Genomic DNA, 25,949 nt, shown 5'->3' on the forward strand with positions numbered 1-25,949 from the left:
TCCATTGTAACTTGCTTAGGAAGGACCTCAAACAAAGAAGTTAAATACATAATAATGGACTTTTTGTCTGGAAGCTGTACAGCAACATCTGCATCAAAAAGATAAAACATAGGGAAAAATAAATGAAGACAATTTTTTGAATCAGAGACATAGAACACAAGTAACAATTCACATATTGTCCCCTCAAACAGCCTTTCATAAACTTTTAACTTAGAGACCAGTCTGGACACACATTGCAAGTACCATGAAGGAGGAAAAAAAAAGACAAAATAAATTTTCTACATTTGGAAATGAATCCACATTAAAAGTCTTGATCTGTTTGAAGTAAGAACCTAGACATGAAGTTGCTAAGGAATAAAACCCATTTGGAGAAACTTGTTCTGACGCATCTCCCAGGCAGAAATGTATCAAGGACAGTATCCTACATAAACAAACATTTCCACTTAGGCTCTATCCCCCTTCCTATTGCCATTCAGGTAATTTTCTCTTTTTCCACACTGGAAAGAGTTTCACTGAGCCAAGTTCATTTCTCTTGGGTTATGAACAGTATCCATTCAGTGAATACTTTTTTTTCTGTAAGAAGCTGGTGCTCGTCTTGCAGAATGAATCTTTGGAGGCTCACTTCAAAGCAGAGCAACAGGTCAGTACTTTTAAAAGGAGCCATAAAGGTTTCCTGGTAAGCATTCCTAGGCAGCTACTGCTACTCTGTGTGTGTGTAAAGAAAATAAATTTTGAGCTCTTAAACCGCCCCATTCTACAGAATGCACTGCTGCACCTGAAAAGCACACACGCTTTCAGCACAGCTCCTACCTAAAAGGAAACAAAGTCAGCGTACCAACTTCACCTTCCTTACACAGTCCCTGGATGGAAAGTCAACCCAAACCTTAATATTCAAAAAACCAAAGTCTACATATGTACATCCATACCCTTACACTAACAAATGGGATTTGCTTAAATCCAAATTTTAAAGTTTGAAATTAAATAGCACTGCACAAAGCTGATAGAATTGTTATTCATACTTAGTATCAATAGAAGAAATTTCTTTTAAGAGAGCTCAAAAAAAGCTTCTTGTCAAGTAAAATAACTGTATCCCACCTTCAGGATCCAATAGTTTCTCTATTCCTAAGTGGTTCTTGGCTATGTTGAAAGCATTTTCCAGTCTCTCAACCGGAGACATCTTTGTAACTTTATCCCAGCTGAACAGCTCAGGTCTAAAAGAGAAAGTAAAACAAGAATGAAAGCAAATTTATGGATAAGAAAATTCCATACCATGCAGAATATCAAGTTAGGCATATGATAGTAGCTACCCGAATAATATATTCATACACATATGTACCAAATACCAACATATGTGCATATACACAAATGCAAAACAAAAAGCTTGATTCTCACTTATTAGTGACAATCTGATGATCACAAATTAATTGACTGCATGCTCACAGCAACATCCACCTACCATTCCACGTCCTAAACAAAGTCATGGACTGAAACAGGAGATCAAATACCACTAGCAAGACCACAAGCTTTGTTTAAAATTTATCCCAGAACAGTTTTCTTCAACTGTTTCTTTTAGAGCGTTACTATTACTAAACATTTTCTGCATCAAGCGCTGCTGGGTAATCAAGAGTCACTCTGTTCCTGGAAAACCTCATTCCAAACTTGTGATGTGGCTCAGTGACCACCCCAGGCCATCACAGCCAGGAGAAACAGCAGTCTCCACCCCACTTGCTCACTCTTCCCCATAGTGTTTTTCCCCCAATAACAAACAGCAGCCTACAAGAAAACATCCCATCACAAGTGCTCATGAGGCCCAGTGCAAATCAGGCCAAGGAGCTGGTCAATTTGCAGTGTCAGCAGCCTTCAGCTAAGATCAGTGTTAACCCAAGAGCATCTCCAGTCCAGCTGCGCACCCAAAATACGCTGGTGGGTCTCAAGGGGAAAGAGCAGAGTGCATAACAGGAAGCACAGGGAGCAAACAGGGCCCATTCCTAGCAGTACCTACACCTGTGGGGCATGATCAGCCAAGTGCTGCAGCAACACAACTGCAGAGCCATTAAAACACATTCCATTCTCCTGCAACAATGGCTTGTCATCAAAATACTGCTATTGATTCTGTACTTTATAACTTGGGGAGGAAGAGATGGGCTTGCCTTTAATTCTTTTAATATTTGATTCAGTTGTAAATTCACTTAGAGTACACTTTATCATCTGTCAAGTCATTATGTTTGTAGAACAGGGAGTCCCTAAGACAACAGTCTACAAAGCAAAAAGCCAGAAGAAAGCAGGGTAAGCAGGAACAAAGATATACATAGAAGTTCATGGAATACTGTACATCCATGCAAAAGCAGCAAGGAGAACCACAGATTCATGTAAGTCTTTAGTAGATACTGACTTTGAAAAAAAAGGTTTTAATAAATCACAACTAGGTACTTATCTAAGAGTAAGAAAATCGAACCAAAAAGCAGAATTAAATTCAAAGAGGAGCTAAGTTAATATTAGTAAATGAAAGAGAGCAGTACAGTAAAATGCTAATAAAATTATATGAGGTAATAGGTTACTTACATGCTGTAAGTGTTACAAAGTTATTAGATATTATAGCCAAGAGGTAGTACAACTAACAATTGCTGATAGATACATAATGAGAAAAGATATTAAATCTCTTAATGGAATCTAACATTCTCCTCTTTCAAGTGTTATATTAAATTAAAATATAAAAGCAGTGTTGAAAAATGCCCCTTAGGTAGGGAAGCACTACTGTCTGGGTAAGTTATATAGCTTTGTTGTCCTGTGGCTTCTGCAACCTGCCCCAGCCTCCTGGTTCCTTGCAAGTGCCTTTATAGCCTCTGCTTCAAAGCGAAAAGAGAAACCCAGCTCAAGATTTCTTAAAAGTATGGGGGAAATGGTGCTTCTCTGGTTAAAGGACTTGTGCCCAGGGACAACAAAGATGAATTCTGACATGCCAGCAGCTGTCAGGCTCCAAGGAATATGGAATAAAAGGTTCAGACCCAGATTTTAGGAAATCACAGGAAAGCACAGTTACGGAGTCAAAAGCTTTCAGCTGAGGCTTTTGCTGCTTAACAAGTGCTCTGAAAAGGGCAGAGACTTCAGATCCTGTAAAGCCTAAGCACATAGTTAAAACAAAAGGACAACAAACAGCCTGAAACTAATTTTTCTGCTTCTCTCAGGTCACCTAGGTTTCATTTGTGTCTAAAGCTGGCACGCTCTCCATCACAAAGCTTCACACATTCAGCAGCAGAGCAAGGCCACTACAGGCAATTGTGCTGGTAGGAAAACTTCACTGCAACTGCTCACATAATCCAGGGGAGGGACTTTGTAATACTTGTGATAAATTCCAGTGAGAGGTTTGGCAGTATTGCTCTGTCCTTGCACAGCAGTCCTGCCAAACTTACAGAAGCCCTCAGTGTGGTGCTGGCCCTCCTTACACAGCCATGCAGGCTGAACACAAGCCAGCCCTGGTCCACAAGACACAGAGGCATGTCAGGGCAGACCTGTCCTGAAGGCAGTGAGCCTGTGACAGAGCCTACTGCAGTTACCTCAGACCAAATGGGCACTTCAGAGCAGGCTCAAAGTGAGTTTATGTTCTGCAAACACTTGGCATCTGCTCGGTGTAAATCTGAGTGTTTATAAAGCATTTCCTGTGTCAAATACCTGGTGACCGGGAGGTCTAGTTAAATTCTAGAAATTATTATACCATTTCCACATTAAAATGGTTATTTATGGGTAAGAACAGTCAGACCTTGCAAAGCAATGAGCTGACTTCATTTAAGAGACACAGGATTATAATGGATTGCCCAGTAGATCTCAAAGAGATTTTTAAAAAGGAAGTAAAAAAAAGTATGCAACTTTAATAGAATCTGTAATGATTTATTTAAACTTCTGAAGATTCCTGCAAAAATCAGAAAGAACACAGAAGATCTGTGCAGAGAAATTTTAACTCTATTCCTTATAAAGTATAATGAATAAACTAAAGGATATTCTACAGATACCTAAAGAGTTTGATATTCTGCCCCACAGTTCTCCTGAAAGAGCTGCATACATCATCTTTCAAGCACATTATATTAAAAAACACCAGAAAAGCTACAGAGCCTCTCATTTCTTCATTTTGAAGCTTCTGTATCTTCTTATTGAAATTATATGGCAATCTCCAAGGGAAGAAATGTTTCTTTCTGCAAAGGAGGGCAGGTAGGAGAGAAATTCAGACGAAGGAGATGGTCAACTCCTCCTTCCCCCGCAGAGACCCTTTCAGTATATTCACTGTAAAATGCATACCAAGTGGGATGTAAACCCACTCCAATTAGCAAACACTTGTGCATGTGAAGGAACTCAGTGTTACACTCCTGCCTTGGCTACAGCCTTTGCAATATGCTGGCAATGTCCCACCACTGCTATTGTTACCACAAAAAAAGACAAACAAACAAGAATCCTGGAAAATGAATCACTGAAATAGGCCAGAAGCTGTCAAATGTTCAAGCACAAAGACACAGAATAAAAGCTGTTTACTTCACTAGGTCAAAGACAAGCTGTTTGCCACTTACTTATGTCTGTGAATCACAGCATTAAAGGCGAGTCCATCAGCCCAGCTCGTGGTGAAGTTCAAAACATTGACCTGACTGTAAGGTCTGGTGGACTGGCGAACCCAGCTCAGCAGTATCTTCTCACTGTTGGTCTGCTGCAAATCTGACATGATGTTCTTCATGACATCCTTCACCTGCAAGACAGCAACAACTACACCTTACAAACATATGTCCCACTTTTCTTCCTCACAAAACCAAACTACTTCACAAATCATGGAAGGGGCTTCCCCATGAAAAGCTATGAATCAAACTCCAATTCCTCACAGAAATTTGGGAATAGCAGTCTTCAGGCCATCTTTGCCCTCTACTGCTTACAAAAGCCAATGATGCTTCGTGTAATAATGACACATTACTCTTACATTATGATCCTCTCACTCTCCTTGATGCTGTCTGTTCTAAGTATAGGGAATAATACTCCTCACTGCCTTGTGCTGTGGTTCCACCAGTAAACAAACTCCAAAAATACAGCTTGTATTGGTTTTCTGCTAGAAGAGGATATCTGCTCATCCTACAAAAGTAGTTTGTTGTTTGGGTGCTAGTTATACACATCTACCAAAGTCCCTCCAATTCAATGATCTTCCCAGATACTTAGATAAACCAGGAACAATTCAACCTATGAGACTAACAAACCTACAAAGCAGCTGTAAGATGCAAGACAAACACAGCTACCTAAACAGTAAAACACTACCTGCCTCAAGTCCTTGAGGAAGGAATAGAAATACAATGCTTCAGCCCGAAAAGCCTCTCTGCAATTCACACCAGCAGGAACTAAACTGAGCAGCTAAGCACAACTGGGCACATACAAGAATACAGATCATGGGAGGCAGCCAATAGACTTCGAGCAGAAACCAAATACTGGCCTGCCTTTATTTACCAGCCCAAAATAGAAGCAGTATTTTCTGCCACCAAAAGCCTGGGAAGGTTTGAGAAACTCACAGCAGAACAATGTACACGATTCCTGGAAAGGAAGAGATCTCACAGTAGCCTCTCACCTGCCAGTGCAAGATAATGCTCCACAGCAGCCCCAGCGTCAGCTTGTGATTCCCATCAACGATGTCAGTTCCTCCAATATTCACCAACTCCACCTGGAGAGGTTGAATCAACTCTCTATTAAACACTTATCACAGCTCCAAGTAACAACCCCACCCCACATCCTTGGCTGTCCAGCCAAGTATTACGAAGTGCTCTGAAATAAAAAGTAGTTGAAGAGAAAAGCAGAGTTGACAGAAAATTTTTCATCTGAATTTGTCATGACAACTGCTTAAATAAATTTAACATTAACTGCTTAAACTGCATGACAAAAGTGGCACCAAAGAAGATTTTCCAGGGGAAGAGTTTTATTCTCTCCTCTAAATATACAGGTGCATACTATTAGTCAAAACTGAAATACAGAAATTCAAGCATAAAGAACCTGAAAGGAAAATAAAAGTTAAGCAAGTTTGGTCCTCAGTTATTTTTATATTTTAATTTGATTTACAAATCAAAAAAGTTGACTTTCCTTACTTGGAACCATTCTGCTTAAAGGATGAGGTTCACAGGATTACTTGATCACCTACACCCTAGGTTTGTCCAATCCTTGCAATATATATTTAAACACTTTTATAAATTATTTCACAAGTTATGAATATTGCATAGCCCACAAACTCTCAAACAACAGAATGCAACTACTTCTCAGTGGATGCCTTTTCTCTCCATCGTAACACACAACACACTTTTTAATGAAGCAAAGCAGTAGGCATAAATCAACTACATGACCTTAACAACCTTCAGCTAACTAAGACCATCTGTTTACTTCCAGAAACCAAGATGCTGTCAGCTTCAGGAAGAAATAATTAATTATTGCAATTCAGTATTGTTTCATTTATTTTCATAATTAAATAAATCAATTTCAAGATGAAAAACTCATTATTTAGCCTTTAAAAAGTTAATCAATATTTACAGTACCTCAAAGAACAAAAATAACCCATTGCCAGCTTTGTCTGCTTCCAAGAAATATGACACTAGTCCACCAACACAGAGGGGAAATGGCAGTATAATACAGCATGTTGTATCACTCTTCAATAAGCAGTTTATATAAATATGCCCATGCTTTCTTGTATTTGATGTATTTTATTTCCAAAATGATCTTCTTACATTATTTTAGTGACCTGACATTCACAAATAGAAATTCTAAGTATAGGCACACTCTACCAGGAATTGTTCGTCAAAAAAGGAAGAAAAACTAAAACCACTTTACTATAGCACTACTGTCTTTCAGGCATTAAAAACAAATATCAAGCTAAATAATTATTAGTTTTATTTTTCTTAAAGTATGATTTGATTTTGTTTGCTTGTTTGCTCTTCTGACCAGTCACCAAAGCTGCAAATTAGAAACACTATACATACGACACAGAGATGACAGAAATCGTTGAAAAGACCCTCCTGGAAATGGAGAGCAGGATAGAGTCACAAAACCTGCCATCCCCTTACAGATTCCAGCACAAGTTATGCAGCATTATTTGAAATTATTTTTTTGTCCTGCTGTTTGCTTGAAGCAAATCTTCAAGGCACCTTTTTCTTGGGAGCTGCACACGTCTCAACAAAGCACAGTTTTGTGATTAGTAGTTTAATACCATTATTAAGTTTGCCTTTTAAGATCTCACAAAATTGCTGGACAGTGAAATTCTACATCATATAAGAAACTATGAACAGTTTACCCATCCCAATGAGGTCTCATTTTAGATAAAAAAACCTTTACTCTCTGCATTCTGAACTCATTTACATACAACAATAAAGTAAAGAATCTCTCAAAAAGCTGTGGAAAAACATGCTCACATTGTTCTGATGCAAGACTTGCAGTACTCGGTTGACGTTATTTAAGGCATGTACTCGGGTGGAACCTCGTTCTTTAGGCTGAAAATAAAAAGTTACAATCTGTTCAATATCAGAATTAATGGACATACCAAACAAAATTAGAGAAAAAAAATCTCCAGATTTTCACTTCTTTCTTTTAGTAGTAGTAAGAAAACCCAAACAAGATCACCCACAACAATTTCCAAATGAAAACTGGTCAGAACAATATTCCCTAACCAAAGGCACAGGACAGGCCTTGGATTCAAAATGTGTTTCAGCTCATCTTCCGTAAGTCCAAAAGTTTTATTCCCAGCATCTACAGAATTATAAACCAGCACTGCAAAGGCAAAGGAAGAGCTCCTGGGGAAAATCTGAGGCTTTTGAACATTTGCCAGAGTACTTGAAATTTTCTGGCTCCCAAGAGAGAACAAGCAGCAATTTGTTTTTCTGGCACCAAAAGCCTGCTAAATCTTTGCATACTGGCAAGAAGTTATGCTTCCTGACTTTCCCTTCCTTTTAATATCAGGGGGAATAAAAAAAAAAAAAAACAAAAACAAAAAACCTCCACAACCAGACCTCCACACCAATAAAAATAAATCTTCAATTCTTGACAATACCTGCCACCCTATTTTCTTTTAATCACCATAATTTAATTCCTGTGGCAGAAAGTGATCATACTGCAAGAGCATGGAGCTGAACTTGGAACACAGTAATGAACTTCAAAACAAAAAAAAACTCATGTTGTTTTCATCATACTTCAAATCGCACCACAAATTATTAAAAGCAGTAGTAAAACACATCTGCTTAAAAAATAAAGTAAGCTCACAATGTGAAACTTTGTATGACTGAAGGTTCCTCATAAGGGCCAAAAACAAATCTGAGACTCAGTATAAATAGTGAAATCAAGAATTTAATCCCAAGTAATGGCACAGGTTTCACCATATTTTATGCATCTTTCTGAAGAGCCATTAATGTTAGCAGGGGAAGAGTTTTCAGCCACATGCACTTTCCCATACACATTTTGAGCAGTTTTCAGCCTTTTCCTGTCTCTAGATGACAAATTTTTTCATGGAGATGCAGATTTTTACCTACTAGGCTGTTGTCTTTTACTTTCTTTTTGCTCTTTAAGGGATCTTTCACAGGCTTACTAGAAGCCCACAGGGATCCAGCTGAACACAGGTTAACCTGATCATCCAGAAACAGACCTTTAAGAGATCTCAACTAAAAACATACACTGTGTGAACACCACTGATTTTACATGTTTTGCTAGACAGTATGTAAACCCTCAAGAGAGGGTCAGGCAGGTCAGCCTGACCCTGTATCTCATGAGTGGAGTTCATGGGAATTTCACTGGAACTGTAGAGAACAAGTACACATTACAAGTAAATTAAGGTTTTAAATAAATTAAAATTTTAAAAAAATCACATGCCTCAGTTTGTGTTTTGTTTATTCATTGGTCTGGGTTTTTTTAATAAATGGAAATATGACTCAGATGTTTCTCTTACCAGAGGTTTCCCTGTCAGACCCTCCAAAAGGTCCAAAAGCTTCCTTCCATCTTTGAGATCTGTGAACATGTCTTTCACTGGGGCCTTCCCACTCTGCAGAAGAAAAAAAAGGAGTAATAAAAACAATGTTTAAGCAGAACGTCCCTAAAAATATATATACTTTTTCCTTTGTATCTTTTAATAATTCTTGATTGACACTAAAAGTAGCGAATGAAAGCTAGGGGACTGCTACAATGATCAAGAAGGAACCCTTCCCTTTTTAAGTGTTATTTTCTTTCCTCCCTATCACTGTGGTTCTGTGCATCAGCAGCCTTATAATAAGGAACCAAATCAGTGCATCCTGGCTCAGATCAGGGTGGATGCATGAACATGCAAAGATGGCAAAGAAAGAAAACTTGGCAAGTTGGAGGAGTGATTTGAGAAGGAATGCTTTGGTTTGGTTGCATCTAAAGGAAGAAGAAACAGAGGCTTTTCAGAAAGCTATTGGGACAAGTTCTGTCAGATTTAAAATACGGGACAAAAAATTACTTGGAATTGAGCCCTGTGTAAGGTGCCACTGTTCTACAAAGACCAGTAGATCAAAAGGTATGATGTTTATTGAAACAAATAAATCACTTTCTCTACCATGGAAAAGAATCATAATGTGAAACCCAGAGGTACTCTAAATTATAAATTTCTAATTTTTGCTTTCTTTGGGAGTGGAGGGCCTCTGTACAAAAACCATGGCAAATGAGAGTGGAATCATGTTAACCTTTTCCATGCTTCCTTTTTAAATTATCTCTTCTTGGACCATAAGAAAGTTACCGTGGGACAGTTCTATTGGGCAGGGGGAGAAGACACAGCCAGCCAGAAACTAAGTGCATTTGCTTTGTAATATCCACCTGCTGGCTGCCAAGAAATCACTTAAACTACTGCTTTCAGTGTCCCTTCCAAGTGCCAATTTGAGGAGAAGAAAAATATTTTCTAAGTACCACAAAAAGCTCCAATATTGCTTTTTCCTGTCACCTTGACTTTTTAACATTGCTCTTCAGAAAGAAGGCTGTCAAAGACCCACCTTACATGACATAAATGAGCTGGCATAGATCTCTCCTGTCTTCACTTATCTCCTCCTGCCCCACAGCTGCTGGAAATTGCCAAAAACTGGCTAACAAATCAGAAAAAAGAGAACTGAACAGCTCAATGAACCCTGTTTTTGGTAAATGTCTGGTTTTCCCCAAAATTCATAAGAGTTTTTCTTAAGTGCCCCATTTAGTTAGATTTGATACTATGAAAACTACAAACACAAAAAAAAAAGTCAGAGTTGAACAGCCACAAAGAAATATTTTAGTTTCCCATACAAAAACATAACTAAACGTAACAATTTCAACCACCTAAATAGTGTTAAGTATGATCTTCCTCTCCGAGCACATACTTTTCACAGATGATTCAGATGCTTCACAGCTGCATAGCAACTTAACCAAATTTTTAAAGCATGCTGGAGCCTACAACAGGACAACTGGTTGGAGAGATGGGGAGAGACCAATGGCTGCTGTCTACCGGGACTTCAGCAAATCTTTTGACACTGTCTCACATCATATCCACACAGGCAAACTCAGGTGTGTGAACTGGACAGGTGAAAGGTGATTGAGAACTGGCTGAATGGCAAATCCCAGAGGGTCACAATAATTGGGGTCTGAGGGTCTAGTTGGAGGCCTGTCACTTGTGGTGTCCCCTAAGGTTCAATAGTGGGCCCATTATTGTTTAACTTCTCCATCAATGCCTTGGATGGAGGGACAGATGCCCCCTTAGCATAGTTCATAGATGACACAAAGCTGGGAGGAGTGGCCAATACCCCAGAGGACCGTGCAGTCACTCAGAGGGACCTCGAAAGGTCAGAGATGGGGAGAGGGGAACTGTGTGGAATTCAACAAAGGTGAGTGCAGGGTCCTGAACCTAGGGAGGAATAATCTCATGCACTGGTACAGGCTTAGGCTGATCTGCTGGGAAGCAGCTCTGTAGAGAAGGACCTAGGAGTCCTGGTGGACAACAAGCTGTCCACAAGCCAGCAGTGTGCCCATGTGGCTAAGGAGGCCAATGGTATCCTGGGGACATTGAGAAGAACACTGCCAGAAGGTCAAGGGAGGTACTCTGTCTCTCTACTCATCCTGAGTGAGGCCACATCTCACTAGGTGTGTGTGAGACTCATGAGTGCTGTGTCCAGTCCTGGGCTCCTCAGTAACAGAGAGATGTGGAGCTCCTGGAGTAGCTCCAGCAAAGGGCAACAAAGTTGACCAAGGGACCACAGCATCTCTTACACAGAGTCTCAGGGAGCTGGGCCTGTTCAGCCTGGAGAAGAGACAACTGAGACATGATCAGTGTCTGTAGGTACCTGAAGGGAATGTCCCAAGAGGATGGAGACAAACTCTTCTCAGTAGAGCAACAGGACAAGAGGCAACAGGCAGAAACTGACAGAAGTTTCACCTGAACATAAGAAATACCTTCCTTGTGCAGATGATTGCAAACAGAACAGATTACCCAGAGAGGTCGTGGAATTTCCCTCACTGGAGATGTTCAAAAAAAACATCTGGATGCAATCCTGAGTAGCACACTCTAGGGCTCCCTGCTTGAGCATGGTGTAATACAGGAGGAGATCAGCCACAGAGCAATCAACCCAGTAAAATTTAGTTTACATTTGGTTTGCATCACCACACTGAAGACAGTAAAAACAGGTTGCTAAGGGCACAAGGAAATTGTTCATATGACCAGAAAAGCAAGCAATAGGAGCTAACAGAGGTCTCTGGATGTAGTAATAGTCAAACGCTCATTGTGAAAGCAAAAAACTGAAAAAACAAAGACCAAACTTCTTAGTCATTGAAGTGTTGGCCTCTCCAGAGCAGGGTAGAAGGGAATAATCACTTCCACTGACCTGCTAGCCACACTTCTTTTTATGAAGCCCAGGGTATGGTTGGCTTTCTGAGCTGAAGCACACATTGCTGTCTCATGTCCAGTTTTTCATCCACCAGTATCTCCAAGCCCTTCTCTGCAGGGCTGCTCCTAATCTATTCATCTTCCAGTCTGTACAGATATTGGGGAAGACCAGGATGCAGGTGCAGGTCAGGACCATGTACCTGGCCTCAACAAACTTTACAAGATTCATATGGGCCCACTTCTCTAGGCTGAAGTCTTTCAGGGTGACCTCCATTCCCGCTTGCACATCAACTGCGCTTGCTCAGAGTGGTGTCATCTGCAAACTTCCTGAGGGCATACTCAAACCCACTGCACGTCATTGGTGATATTGAACCCTTCAGATCCCATTATGGACCCCTGAGGAACAGGACTTATTTCTGATCTCCATTTGGACATTGAGCAGTTGACTGCAAATCTTTGGATGCAGCTGCCTAGGCAATTCTTCATTTATTTAACAGTCCATTCATCAAACCCCTATCTCTCCAATTTAGTGACAAATGATGTTGTGGGAGACACCATCAAAAGCCCTACAGAAGGAAAGCCTCAATAATTATACAATTAATTATAATTATATATCATTAGAACAGCACACATATAACACCAAAACGGAGAATGTTATAGCCATATATCCTCAATTAATTTGTTACCTTAGGTCCAGAAGTTAAAAAGGATTTGGAACTACCTCATCTAATACAGTGCAACAAGAGTATTGAGAGGATACAGCCTTCTTTCTTTGCTTCCATCACCTCACTTCACATGCATGAAAATAAGCTGAATGACTTCCTGCTTTCAGTCGTTTATTTCAACAGGTCATGGTATGTTTCAGCCCTACACAATGCTCCCTGCTGTGATGGTGGAAATAATTTAGATCTGCCTTCTCAGGAGAATGACTTTTCCATTTTGATGACCATCAGAGCACCATGTTTTGCTGCCAGTTCAAGAAGTCAACAGAAGAGTATTAAATTATTTCTGCACACTAAGCTACTCATTCCTGGTTTGTTCAAGTACCCACTATCCTCAAAACAGACAACGCAATACACAAAGCCTCTGTATTTAGTGAAGTCTAGTAAATGCTCTCTGAGGGAAAGATGTTAGCTCAAAGGATGTATTTTCCCACATGCAAGGTAACTCAAGTTTCCTAAGAAAGGGTTGCAACACTCACCCCACCAAGCCTATCACCACCTCCACAGAAGCACACCCACCAGGAAAGTTGGAAACCTGCTTCTTTAGCTTCTCACACCCACCTGAATCCCATGCACACACCTGGTGGCAGCTGCCACCCAGGCAGCCTCAGCTGTCCCATCACGGCACAAAGCCAGCCCTAACAGTCAGCTGATGTCCCAATGGAGAAGAGACTGTACAGGCACTGCACCCTGCTCTGCTCACACTGCCTCCTCCCAGTCATGGATTTTCCTCATATCTGAATGCACATTTCCATGCAGGATCTGCCATGTGAACCATATAGTCTGCAGTCAGAAACATCACTGCTCTGTCCTCCAGTACAGCTGGATACTGGATTGCTTTCTTGGGATGTAGTTTGAGAGCAACCCATTGTGCTTCAGGAAGTCTTCTACTTTCTTTATGCAAACAGAACAGCTACAGATCCCAGCTTCTGACAGTCACATGGCTCATAAAGTTTATTAAGCATAGAAGGGTAGAGGAAAATAATTTGTTTAAATGTCAGCCCCAAGTGATAGTCCCATACCTATATTTCCCAAGAGATGACAAGGAAAAACTCTGGGGCAAAGCTGACCAAGCAGCAATGCATGCCCTCTTGCGCCAGGTACGAGGCAGCCCTGAGCCAGGCCAGGCTGCTGCCATCACCCTCTCTTTGTGATAAAACCCACGCAGAGCCCCATCACTTCACAAGTAGTGCCCACCACCGAGCCTACTGGGGCAGGCTGCTGTGGCAGCGCAAGAGCAATCTGGGAGCTGCACTACGTGGCCCCTAAGGCTGGATCTGTACTTCTACTCCAGGGGCCATCACTTGAACCCTGGCTCTGACCCAGCAGTCTGACTACCATCATGGCACCTGCTCCATGCAGACTACACTGGGGTGAAGTAGGCAGCCCTGAGACGAGCTGGGGCAGGCTGGTGTGCTGCTGCAAGAGCCTGGGCTCTGGGGGAGGACAGAAAGTAAGGCATGGGGCTCTGCAGCTTGCTTCCTTCACCATACCTACCCACATCCATTACTGCTCACTCCTAACATCCAGAAAATAACTTGGCCTTCTAAAAAAATGAAGTCTGTAGCCACAGATATGCACAAAAATAAATACACAATCTGCAGTATGCAAAAAGCACATGCATTTCTCTCTCTGTAGATTCTTGTCTGGCATACAGTACACTAAGGTAATCTAAATTTCTCTTTTTCAGAACTAGCATTTCACTCACTTTCTGAATAGTTAAAGACTACACAAGTACAAAGTAGTTCAGCCCCTGCCAGCATCCTGTAAGGAGAAGCAGTCCATCACGGAGCATAATGGATGGAGAAATTTAAGTATTTGTCTTATAAGAAAGAGTGACAGTGACAAACCATACTGAACCCTTCACAAGGGCAAATGGCTAGTCACGGTTGTGTTAGTAAGTACTTAAAGAGCAGCTTACATTGTGCTAAGCACCGTACAAATACCAGGCAGCTAATGGGTCCTTTCCCAAAGACAAAATAGAGTCCAGTTTACACTACAAAGACAGCATAAAGGACAAGCAGGGACACACTTTGTACCAGAAGATCTGTGCCGGTTTGGATGTAAAGCATTCACATCCCACTCACTGAACACTTTTATCAGTTAACAGAAGGTAGTTTTTCTCAGCTTTGCTTATGTTTGCCACAAGAGCAGAAAAAACAAACCAAAAAAGTCCTGGCAGAAATCTCTTTCCCTCAGCCTGTTCAAGAAGGCTTTGCCAGCAGCACTGTACACACAGTTACTGTAACAGACACAAGGGCTTGATAAAACAGACAAAAGAACATAATTAACAGACTTAGAAAGAGGCAGTGTTGGTTCCCCAGTGTTTTAAATTAGCACTGATAGCAGGAAAGGAGTTGATTCACCTAACAGGGCTGGTGTTATGGAAAGAGGAAGAAGAAAAAAGAAAAGGGAAAGGGAGGCAGAGCAAGAGAAAGGAAAGTAAAAAAAAAATAAAAGCTAGAGACTGTACATAAGCTGAGGGCTAGGCTTGCTTGTGTTCTCATGAACTTTGCATGGTGACATTTGTTATGCACCAGTAGGCACATACACAAGGATCAGAACTAGATCCAATCCATCACATTACATTTATTCCAACAAACATTTTCATGCCAGCATTTGTGTGAACACAAATAAGGGAGACAAAGAGACAAAGAACTTTTGCTAGTTATCCACAGCAGAAACAACTTTTTCTGTTGATTTACCTCATGAGGAAGCAGCAGTTTATTAATGATCTCTGAGCTGGAGACCAGATGCTACCATATGTACACAAGACCAGGCATCTCAGGCATCAGTTTTACACTTTCCAACAAGACACCAGCACTATTTGGGAAGGAGATACCACACAGTGTTCTCCTCACATCAGCTGCCCTCATATGCCCCTTTGGCCATCTTTCAAGTGCCTCTACCTGGATCAGGTTTAAGAGGGTGACTCACACTTCCTTGTGTGCATCTAGAATTACTCACAACGAAGGGTTATTGAGGCCAGCCAACATGACTGTGCAAAAATCATTCCTTCTCTTTACCAGAAAGCATTCCCAGGAAGTGGAGGAAGATATAAACAAAATCCAGATCAGATATTTAAGTCATCCAATGCTGCTGACAGTCAAAAGCCCAGTCATCAACACTTACAGTTTGTTCTACTAAAGCCACCACAGCTACAAGGCAGTGATCATTCTTGAGTATGTTCTACAGTAGAACATTCTTAATTGTCCCTTTATTACCAATGAGGAACTGTATCAAACTGAGCCTAGTTAGAGAAAAAACGGAAGTCACAAATTCTCAGCAGGACAAAACCCCAGTTTTTCAATCAGCTATTATTTGTCATTTTATCATGACTACTTAAGTTCTTTTTTCTTGAACATGAAATTATATGCAAAGGCAATCATTAAAGGAGGTTCAATGTTTACCTAGTTGTTTAACTAGAAACATGAAATTCCCATATCAATTATCTGTAGCAGACAATTTACCTGTGCTTTAAATCAATAATTATTGAAGCTACATTATTAAAGCTAACTTTTTCAATTAATGAACACCAAAAAGATTGGAGAATAAGAGACAAGCCACCTCTATTTCACATCCTCCTTAGTGGTACTGATTCAGACCCTGTAGTCACAACATTAAAACCAGGATGAAAGGTCCTCTCAGTTTCACAGTTAATGCACACTGGCTGTCACCAGGAAAGTAACACATTTCATAAAACCATACAAATGACCTTCATCACTAAGGGAATGCAGCAGACAAGTTCCAGCTGCTCAGAGCAGGGCTGGGAAAAGCCCTGGTTAACATTTACATTATCTGCCATGTCAGGAACACCAAAACAACCTGAAAAGACATAGAAAGCAGTACATACTTATTTTCCATCAGATTCTTCTATCTTCAAATGTCACTTTTATGAAGTTAAGAGTTGTTTTAATTAATTCTTTTTAATCAATATATGACAATTTTTAACATCTAATAAGATGCTCAATACATAGGTCAAAGCAGTAGTAGAACTGTAAAGACCCATTTCCTTTGAGAAGGGGCAAGTATTGGAGAGGTTGGGCTCTTAAATGACAGCATGAACCATTCATAATGTTCAAGTACATACCCAGGGAACTCATGTAACCAGTTTAAACTCAAACAACACAGGAGCAAGAACTACACTTTATCATGACCAAGACCAAGTAAAAAACATGTCAAGTGACGCTACATTATGAGGCCAGCACATGGGAACTCAATGTGGGAAACAAATCAGAAAGCAAAAAGGTCATTGCATAAAATAAACAACCATGTCAACAAATAATCTCACCAGTTTCTAATTTAAGACCATAGACAAAGTTTACAGAAGTATTTTTATGAAGATGTGATACTTTTTTCCATTCTCCTTCCACTAACATGCAGGAGTTACAGGACATCATACACAAATACTAGCTATACTGTGACAGATATATTTTCACTGGGTATACTCTACTCCATGCTGAATATTGCCAAGGAGTAGTGGCATCTCAACATGACACTAGTACCAAAACTATGATTTCAAATACCAAGTAAAGCAAATAAAAAGTTATAATCATAAGAGGAAGACACCTTATAGACCAAATTATTTTTAACTACTGGTGCTCAAAAATAAAATAGTTACAAGCAACTAAACAGCTATTTAAAACCCCAGACTAACAGGGGGTGGCAGGGGGAACTAATACTCATCACTGAGATATGCTGGAAATTTTGATTCTACTAGATGACAGACATGAGTTTAAGAAGCAGCAAAGCTGAACAGCTAAAGATAGTTCAATTCACCTAACACCTAAAATACTCGACTGACAACACAACTGAAGGAGGGAAGATCTATCAGTGCAAATAGAACAGCAAGGCATCAGTAACTCTGTAGGTCTTTCCCCAGTGTATTTACTAATGCATTTACACAAGCCTACATTAAAATAACATGTTTAATGTAACAGAACTAACCTTAGCTTGCAATTAAGCCTCACTACACAACAGTACCAGCAGGGGCAGCTGGGACCCCGCTTACCACTGTCAGTCATTTCTCTTGTAAGACTGAAAGGTTATCCTTTTATTTAGTTTTTCAAGCCACACAACTTCAATCGGACCTTTAAAAAATTTTAAAAATCCTGCTAACCAGATTGACTATTCTCATTAGCAGCTAACAGGTAAAGGAACAGATTTGCTTTGGTGACTCCACCAGGTTCAGCTCTAGTGCTTGAGAAGGTCCTACAAACCCTCCAACAACTGGGATGATAACCAAGCCCAAGAATCAGACCCAAACCCAGAGCATTAACCAAGTCATTAATACTTACAGCCCATATTACCAAGTTTTCAAGTCCAGCAAGGGAGATGCTGCTCACACCTCGTTCTTAGAGCAGAAAGCAGCAGAAATTGAAAGGAAGGCAGAAAACTGACAATTTTTTTGCTGTGACTATATCTGGGAGAGATCAACTGCTACATATTATTGCTTTTATGCTAGAAAGTAGTCATCCTTACTGTAAGTCACAACCTACTCTAGAAGAAAAATTCACTTTTGTGCTTCTTGGCTAAAAGATATGCTAGGCCTAGAAAGGTTTGTTTGGTCTTCTCATAAAAAGAGACTAAGAAAAAAGTAGACTAAAATTGACCTTTTTAGGGCCAGCTCATGCAAATGCTAATTCCTTTCCACCCAGATTATTCCTCTTTTCTAACAAGGCTGTTGCTTTTTAAGCTTTGGCTGTTTTTGAGTGAAGTTACATTTTACAGTTGAATTCAGCATTGAAAAATATCAGAAGCAATTAGACTGTAGAATATTTCACCAGTCATCAAGTATTTCCTTGCTTGCACCACAAAAACTGCATTGCAAAAAGGAAAAGACACCATTTTAGGTGATGTCACCTTGGACAGACAAAATTGCCTAATCAATCTTTTTGATCTCTTTTCTTGCATGACTAATACAATGAACTCTGTAATTCTCCTCCCCCCACCCAAAAAAAACACTTCTGAAATGTCCTTGACCTCAGGTATCTTGGGTCATGTGAAATTGATTATCATGAATAGGTATAATTTTGCCTTTAAAAAGATTTATCACAGTTGCTAAGGGTCAGCAATGGAGCCGCAAAATATCTTCACAAGTGTAGGGCCTGATATTTACTATTATGACAAAACAGAGGAAAGAAAATTAAGGGGCAGAAATGGAGGAAAACATCTATTCAGCACACCACACAAAAAGCTAAAAGACGACTTTGCAGTTACCATATGAATTAATGCCTGGTATAATGAGGAATTAACTGTTTCAATTTTAAGATGCATATAAAGCCACAACACCCCAAAGCGCTCCAAGAACAACTCATCAGTTCTCCTACTGGCCTGTCTACTCTCATTTTCCCTTGGTGTGCTTCCAGGGGAGGGGACACATCAGAGCCCAGGAGAGGAAATGCACAGGAGCCCCACGCTCAGCACTTGCCTTCTCAAAGGCTAACTTGGAGCTCAGCCCAGAAGGATGCATTCTACTCTCAAGCTGCACCTTTTCCTCTTCTTTACTCTAACCCTAAAGTCAAACATATTTTTGGAAGACCACAGAGTAGGAAAAAGAGCTTAAGATGCTGTAGAAGTGTGGGATGTCTGGCTTTATTCACGCTGGCAGATCCTGGCCTGGCTCCACGCCCTGTCAATGCTGGCCAATGCAGATGCCAGGGCACTAGCACAGGACTTGGAGGAGCAGAATCACAAATCCATGTAGCAAGAACACTACAAATGCACAAGTAAGACTGTATAAGGCTTCTGTAATAAAAAAAAAGAAATTGAGCTTGTATTGGAAAGCAATGGGAACACATGATGGAAAGGAAAGGGAGGCCCAGTGCTCAGGCATGCAAGGGCTTTGAATGCAGTTCCTGACACCTTGGAACAATGCCCCAGCTGACTCCATTCAACAGCCTGCCATATCCCAGACTTATAACTGAGGGGCAGGGAAATCTAGTGTCATTTTCACTGAATACCACAAATCTCTGGGCTTTTATGCTCTTTTTGCAGAGCACAACCTTCCTACCAATAAAGCTTTTTTTTACCATCCCTGTGGGAAAATTTCCCAAACACAGTGAAGAAACAAGGTTTTGGTAAAAAGACATTGCTTCAGTTTGCCAATGCTGGATCTGTAAGCTTCCTCTAGTGAGTGAGTGACAGTACTGAGCTCCGACAGGCTGTGACAGACCTGACTCCATGGGTCTAAATTAAGTTAGGGAATCATGTTTCTTGTGCTGACTCTGTGTTCCACCTGCCAAGCTCAGGAAGAGCAGAGGAGGAGAGGAACCAATCTGAAAGCAAACTTGGAAAAGTACCACCTTGGAAAATGAGAAAACTAAAGCCAGCAAAGACTGCATCCTGCAAGAAGGTGAAGGGAAGGCAAGGTTAGTGTTGCTGAGACAAAGGGAAATGCAAAAATAGGACTGACCACACAAGCATCAAAGCCTGTAAAGGCAGGAGAGGGGAAATAAAGGGCAGATGGAGCAGATATGAAGCTTTAAAAAGAAAAACTGGGTCTTGATGGGAAAAAAAGTGTAGTGACAAAGGCAAAAGTGGATATGAAATGGGCAGGGCAGCCAAACTCCAGATTTGCGAGGATTTGCCAGGCAGGCAAGGCTTCTGACATGAGAAGGTGTAATAGTAAGTGAGGGGAAAAAACCAAACAAACATACCAACCAAAAACAGGGTCAGAGAGTAGGAGTAAAGGAAGAAAACAGGGCAGAAAGAATTGTACTTGCAGGGTTCTAAAGTGGGACACAAGACTCCTGAATTCCTTAACCTGCCTATCAAGTTTCTAGAAACCTTCTGGAGTTGCAAGTGTGAGTATCCAACTACTTTGCTCTGTAATTATAAGCTAAAGCACCAGACATCTGCAAGATGCAGTTAAAAATCCCAGGCCTGCTGATAAAACATCTAAGTAGATAAAGACTGAAGCTATTCAGATATTTGGACAAACTAGAGTTGATTACAAAATCTTTGTTCATTTTCTCTTTACCTGTGTGAAACAAATAACATAGGGGTGCTGGAGTACTACATTATCCTGTAGACTTGAATTCAAGCTCCACTGTTAGCCAGAAGTTCCCCTGTAACTCAGAATAATTTAAAACACAATTTTACATGCAATTACTGTGTGCCAGATTAAAAGACTTCCTTAGATCACTAAGGCCAGTCCTTGCTGACACAGGCATAATCATCTTCAAGTCCCTTTTCTATACTGATCAAGCTCCATATGAAAACCAGCTAAATATTTTGGATGGTTTGATTGAGTTTGCAGAAGAGATGAACCCTCTGAATTCTGTTATAAGGATCAAGAGCTCTGTTTCATATGAAGAAACATCAAAGAAATGTTAAATCCTCTGTGACAATTTAGCTAAAGTCTCGGTTTGGGCACTCAAAATTAGTAGCCAGTTCTGATGTTTACCTTTATTTGCAGTGGCTAAAAACCACTGTGACAAGACAGCACTTCTGCATTGCAGAAAGGTGTTCAGAAAATAACCTACTGGTAAGTATTAATGAAGATTAATATAGAAAGGGATAAAGGGATAGAAAACAATCCTACATTGTGTAGAGAACATATATCAGTTATCCATACAACTAGATGCTCTAATTGCTAAGGCTACACCACAGGAAAACAGCTAAATCAGACTCTCGAAACTAGACTGAACAGAGCAATGGAAAAAATACAGTAAGTAAAAACATCACATGGCTTTATAAACATGTGCTAAAATGCTCTGCCTCAGTATTTATCTGAGCATAAACTTTCCTATTGGTTAAAGCTTGGTAACAGACTATTTCTCTAACAATTTTTTACTCTCTCTAATTTTAACAAAATATCCTTACTATACAGCCGTCATAGGCTTGTGAGCTGTAGTGTGTACAGCTCTCCTAAAGTATGTCTAAGAGAGCATTGAATCTCGGCTCAGTACATTTATTGACCTTAAAACAATCCACCTTAAATGTTTGTGCCTTGATTTTCAAACAACACACACAAATAAAAGGCATTGTTCTAGCACAGTTTAAAGCAAGAGCACAAAACCAAGTTACTGTACTGCGAACTACACCAAGAACTCTTATCTCACCCATCAGGGTACTGAAGCAAGCGCCTCACGGCACACTTGTGATACCTCAAGTGTTTTACTTACCTACCTATTCTCTGATGAGAGAAAGGAAAGACACGGCTCTCTCTCTAGAACCTTTGTAAAACCTTATTGAATTGACTTAAATCAAACTCAGCATTATGCAATTTCATAATTTTTGTATGCTAAGCTACAAAAGCTCAGACAATTACTTTTTATTTGCTTAAATGAAGGGCAAGTACAATATAATTAACATGGAAGGACAAGTAAAATTTTTGGAATGAAATTTGCAATTCCATACAAAATACCCAAGTTACCATTTTGTTTTCTGCAATGTAAGTCAGATTACATTTAACTGACCTCTAAAATCCCTCTACCCTACTAAGAAGCTAAATCAATCTAGTTGACAGAAAAGGAATTTTAAACAATCCAAATTACTTGGTACATAAAAAAACTTTGACACAACAGGACTGAAATCAGTCCCTTTCTATTTTTAAGGTACAGTTGAAACTAGACTTCCTTACATGAAGTGATTTCTACTTAACACCAGCATTTTCCTTGCAATTTGAACATGCCAGTCTTAATAAATCTGTGTCTTGTCATGCCAAAATAGCCATGCTCAAGCTTGAATTGGACATGCAGCAGTTGGGAGTATGTCCTTTTATAGGAGTCTAATCATTAGCAAGGCTTTCATAGCTTCAGGTGTTTAATGGGCCATGAAGTTACAGAGTTACAGAGCTACAGTTACTTCAAATCCTGTGAGTATCAGACCATACCCTGTGCCTGGGAAATCCAGGAGCTTAGCAAGATCTGCCTGATTACACAGTATAGAAGGAAAGATACTGTATAAAATACATCCATGTGACTACAAGCAGAATGACTGAAAATAATTCTACCTTCTTCAATACAATGCCTACAGCACTCACAGATGAGTCACCTGGCACATTCTCAGTATGACTGTCATTCATTCTCAGTATCACTGTCATTTCCATGTCCATGCCATCTCTATGCCAGCTACATGACTACGGTCAGTCCTTTCTTTCTCACCACATTTTCCTTCCTTACATTATCCTGCCCTACCTACTGCTCCTTCTGCAGAACCACCACTCCTCTGAGCAGCAGTCAAAAGCTGACTGTAGAGCAACCGGTTGCCCACACACATTCCTCCTCTAAAGAGCAAACTAGCCAAGAATGCATTGGATGAAAAGTGCAGGATATCAGCTTTCAATCAAAACAAACCCAAGCCAAAATGATTCAACCAAGGCCACGAGCCTTGCATTGCCCAGTGTCCTGTTGCACAGGAAGGAAAGGAAGGTAAAAATTCCTTACATTACTGATCAAGAACTTCAGAAGGGCAGCACTCCAGAAGCAGCCACTCATTGCTAAAGCACTGTTGCAGCTTTATTTAAAAAAAAAAAAAAAAAAAAAAAAAACAAAAACCAACAACACCACCAAATCACACACAAATCCTTCCTTTATATTTATATCTGCTTTCAGGATTTCACACGTATGCCACTTTTCAATAAGAGCATGCAAAAGACTCGTTACCCCATTTGCAGCACCATGCTAGGCAGAAAAAAACATGAGTTTTCCCTGATAATAATCCAGGTTCTTTCACACATTCAAACTATGAAGCAGGAAAACTTTCCACAGACACTTATATTCCTGGGCAAAGTGTCATTTTTCCCTATCAGCAGAACAGTGTAAAAAGCAGGCTTTAAATAGCATTCCAAAGCAAACCACTTCCTTTATCATCCCAAACCATGAAAGATCCTCAAGAAGTTTCAAGCCAGTAAAGAGAATTAAAATGAGAACTGTACAGCATAAGAGCCGAGGAAAATTCAAAATGAGCAAGTAATTATATAAAATTTCAGTCAAGGCTCAACTAGCAACACCAGGTGGCTTCAACTAGAGGTTTGCAGAGTGAGTAAAGCTGACTCAGCACCAGAGTAAACACAGTGATGAAGGTTCAAAATCTGCTGCAATGCACTCTGAAAATTGCACATAAACTAAACCAAAACTAATCAAAACCAAACAGACATGCTCATGCAAATAACTATTTGATATATTAACAAATAGAATCTTTCATTTTTTCTTAAAATATAGTATCAAATAAACATTTGATACTGATGTGCAGGAGGAAATTGAGAGAACAAACACTACACTATTTTATCTGTTTTCACTGACATTTTACTAGGAGTATTCATCAAGAGTAAGAGCAAAGTATATTAAACCAAAATTATTCTAAACAGTGAACCAAACAAAATTTAGTAGTACATCCAAACCAACATTACCTTGGAAAATCGAGCATTTATCCATTTTGTAAAGGTTTTTTTCTGTACATCATTGTGTTCATCTGGAGAGAGAGAATAAGAAAACAATGAGTGAAGTTGCATTCTTCTTAATCCTAGATTGTTCAATACAGGTCACATTAAACACTGTCCTGAGACGTGGGAGAACTTTTCGCCTTATCTGTCAACAAAGCTGAACAACATCCACAACACTTTAGTACTAGCAGAGGCACACAAATGCTTTGCCTTTGCTAATAACCACAGCAACTCCTTTGCATTAGAATCAGCCTCACAGCACCTCCCAAGCGGGTTCCTGATGCATAAAATTCACAAGCTTCCCATCTGGTGAAAAACAACCTTGGAAACCATGGGCTTTTAATTAACAGACTTTGTCAACACCTTTTTGCCTAAATGCATTACTCCAAAAGGTGCTGAGGCCCTTACTCAAGCTTCTGATGCAGATAACAACCTCTGTGGTAGCAAAGCTGCTGGGACAACCCTTGAAGCACTGGCAGCCTTACCCACCCTCAGCCTGCTTTTGCACACCCACCCTCAGCCTGCTTTTGCACCTGGGTTCAGAAGTGTGTTAGTGATCAGTCACAGACAAGTTCAGCTAAGGTGTGGGAAGGGCTCAGCAGCCCGTCCCTTCAGATGCCCTGCTGGTGTGACACCAAAGTACCACCACCTAGGGTCTGTGAGACAGACAGAAGGAGCCAGCAGGACAAGGAAGAAGGGCAGGCAAGCGCCTGTAGGTCAGAGCAGAGGGAGGAGCAGTGGCCTCCAGCTGGGCAGAGAGAAGGCAGCTTCCCAGGATGCCTAAGGAAGCCACTTAGGAGTCACCTACAATTTTACAGAGCCTATCCCACTAAACCAGGGTGAGTCACTTCCAGCACAGGACAGACACTCCTGCCTGTATCACAGGACATATCTTGGGTAAATTGCACTGAGCACTGCTAAAGGTGAACCTGTGCTTCATCACCTGTACTTAAATGACAGTGAAATAACTGCTGACAACAAGACTAGGCCAGGAAGGTTCACCCAGTACGGATTTACAGGTCTGCTTGCCACAAACAAAATACATACATGCAGCCTGTCAAAGGCTTCAGCCTCCAAAGCCCTGCACAAGCCACAGCCAGGGCAGTCAGTGCCTTACACCAGGCAAACTGTTGGACAGCTGCAGCCTGGATCAGGAGTCTCCAAGCGCCCTTCAAGACCCGACCAGCTTCTTGGCAGACCAATCTTGAGATACCCTTCAGGCAACCACAACACACCACTGTCTGGAACACTCTCTTGCAGAACCTCTTGGTGGCAGCTGGTATCAATTTTTCCAGAATCCATTCCACAAAGCAGCAAACCACAATGGTTTTCAGACTAACTGTCCCTGCACTTGGAATGAAGCCATAGAAAAAGCCTGATTGCAACTCAAATTTTCTACTTCACACAATCATGAAAATTTATGCAGTCTGAAGCAATATCAGATTATGATTAAAAAGCACCACTTACAAGATCATATACCTCAGCAGCAATTGAGACTGTTGTACAATAAAGTTTCATCTATAAAATCCAGATACTAAAAAAATAAATTTAAAAACCACAGAATACAACCAGAAGATTTCTTATATAGCTAACCTCAACATTTCTCATTTCTGGCCTAACACAGAAGCTGACACTATCCATGTATTCACATCCAACATATCTAGCCAAAAACCTGTTACACACAGAAACCAACAACCAATGTTTTACCTAACAGCAAAGAACAGTGGCTACAGCTCAGTCCAAATACAAGAAGTCACATCGATAAGAAATGAAGTGTCATGACAGTTGAAACACTTAAACTGTATGACATTGCTCATATCCATCTAAATTAAGACCTTAGTTCTGTGCTTCTTTTAGGCTACAGCTGAAAAACCTGCTTAGGACACAAGGGTGCATGTCAGCCAGGAGCCATTGTTTCACCCTTCCATGCCTCTCCTCCTCAGCAAAAGCTGATCCAACAGACCCTACTCTTGAGTCACACCTCAAGTTCAACCAAACA

The 25,949-nt window shown here is 40.4% G+C and overlaps 1 protein-coding gene across 1 annotated transcript in view; it reads right to left on the reverse strand.

Moving 5' to 3' along the window:
* The window catches only part of UTRN (utrophin), a 341,542-nt gene that overhangs the window by 261,213 nt on the left and 54,380 nt on the right, over positions 1–25,949 (reverse strand). Inside the window, 8 exon segments of the mRNA XM_014306655.2 lie at positions 1–2; positions 4–88; positions 1,096–1,211; positions 4,557–4,729; positions 5,588–5,680; positions 7,410–7,487; positions 8,933–9,025; positions 23,918–23,979. The exon segment at positions 1–2 is cut by the window's left edge and continues 41 nt beyond it. Coding sequence (XP_014162130.2) covers positions 1–2; positions 4–88; positions 1,096–1,211; positions 4,557–4,729; positions 5,588–5,680; positions 7,410–7,487; positions 8,933–9,025; positions 23,918–23,979 — 702 coding nt within the window.

Source organism: Geospiza fortis, unplaced genomic scaffold (genome assembly GCF_000277835.1).
Source record: "Geospiza fortis unplaced genomic scaffold, GeoFor_1.0 scaffold162, whole genome shotgun sequence".
Lineage (NCBI taxonomy): Eukaryota > Metazoa > Chordata > Aves > Passeriformes > Thraupidae > Geospiza > Geospiza fortis.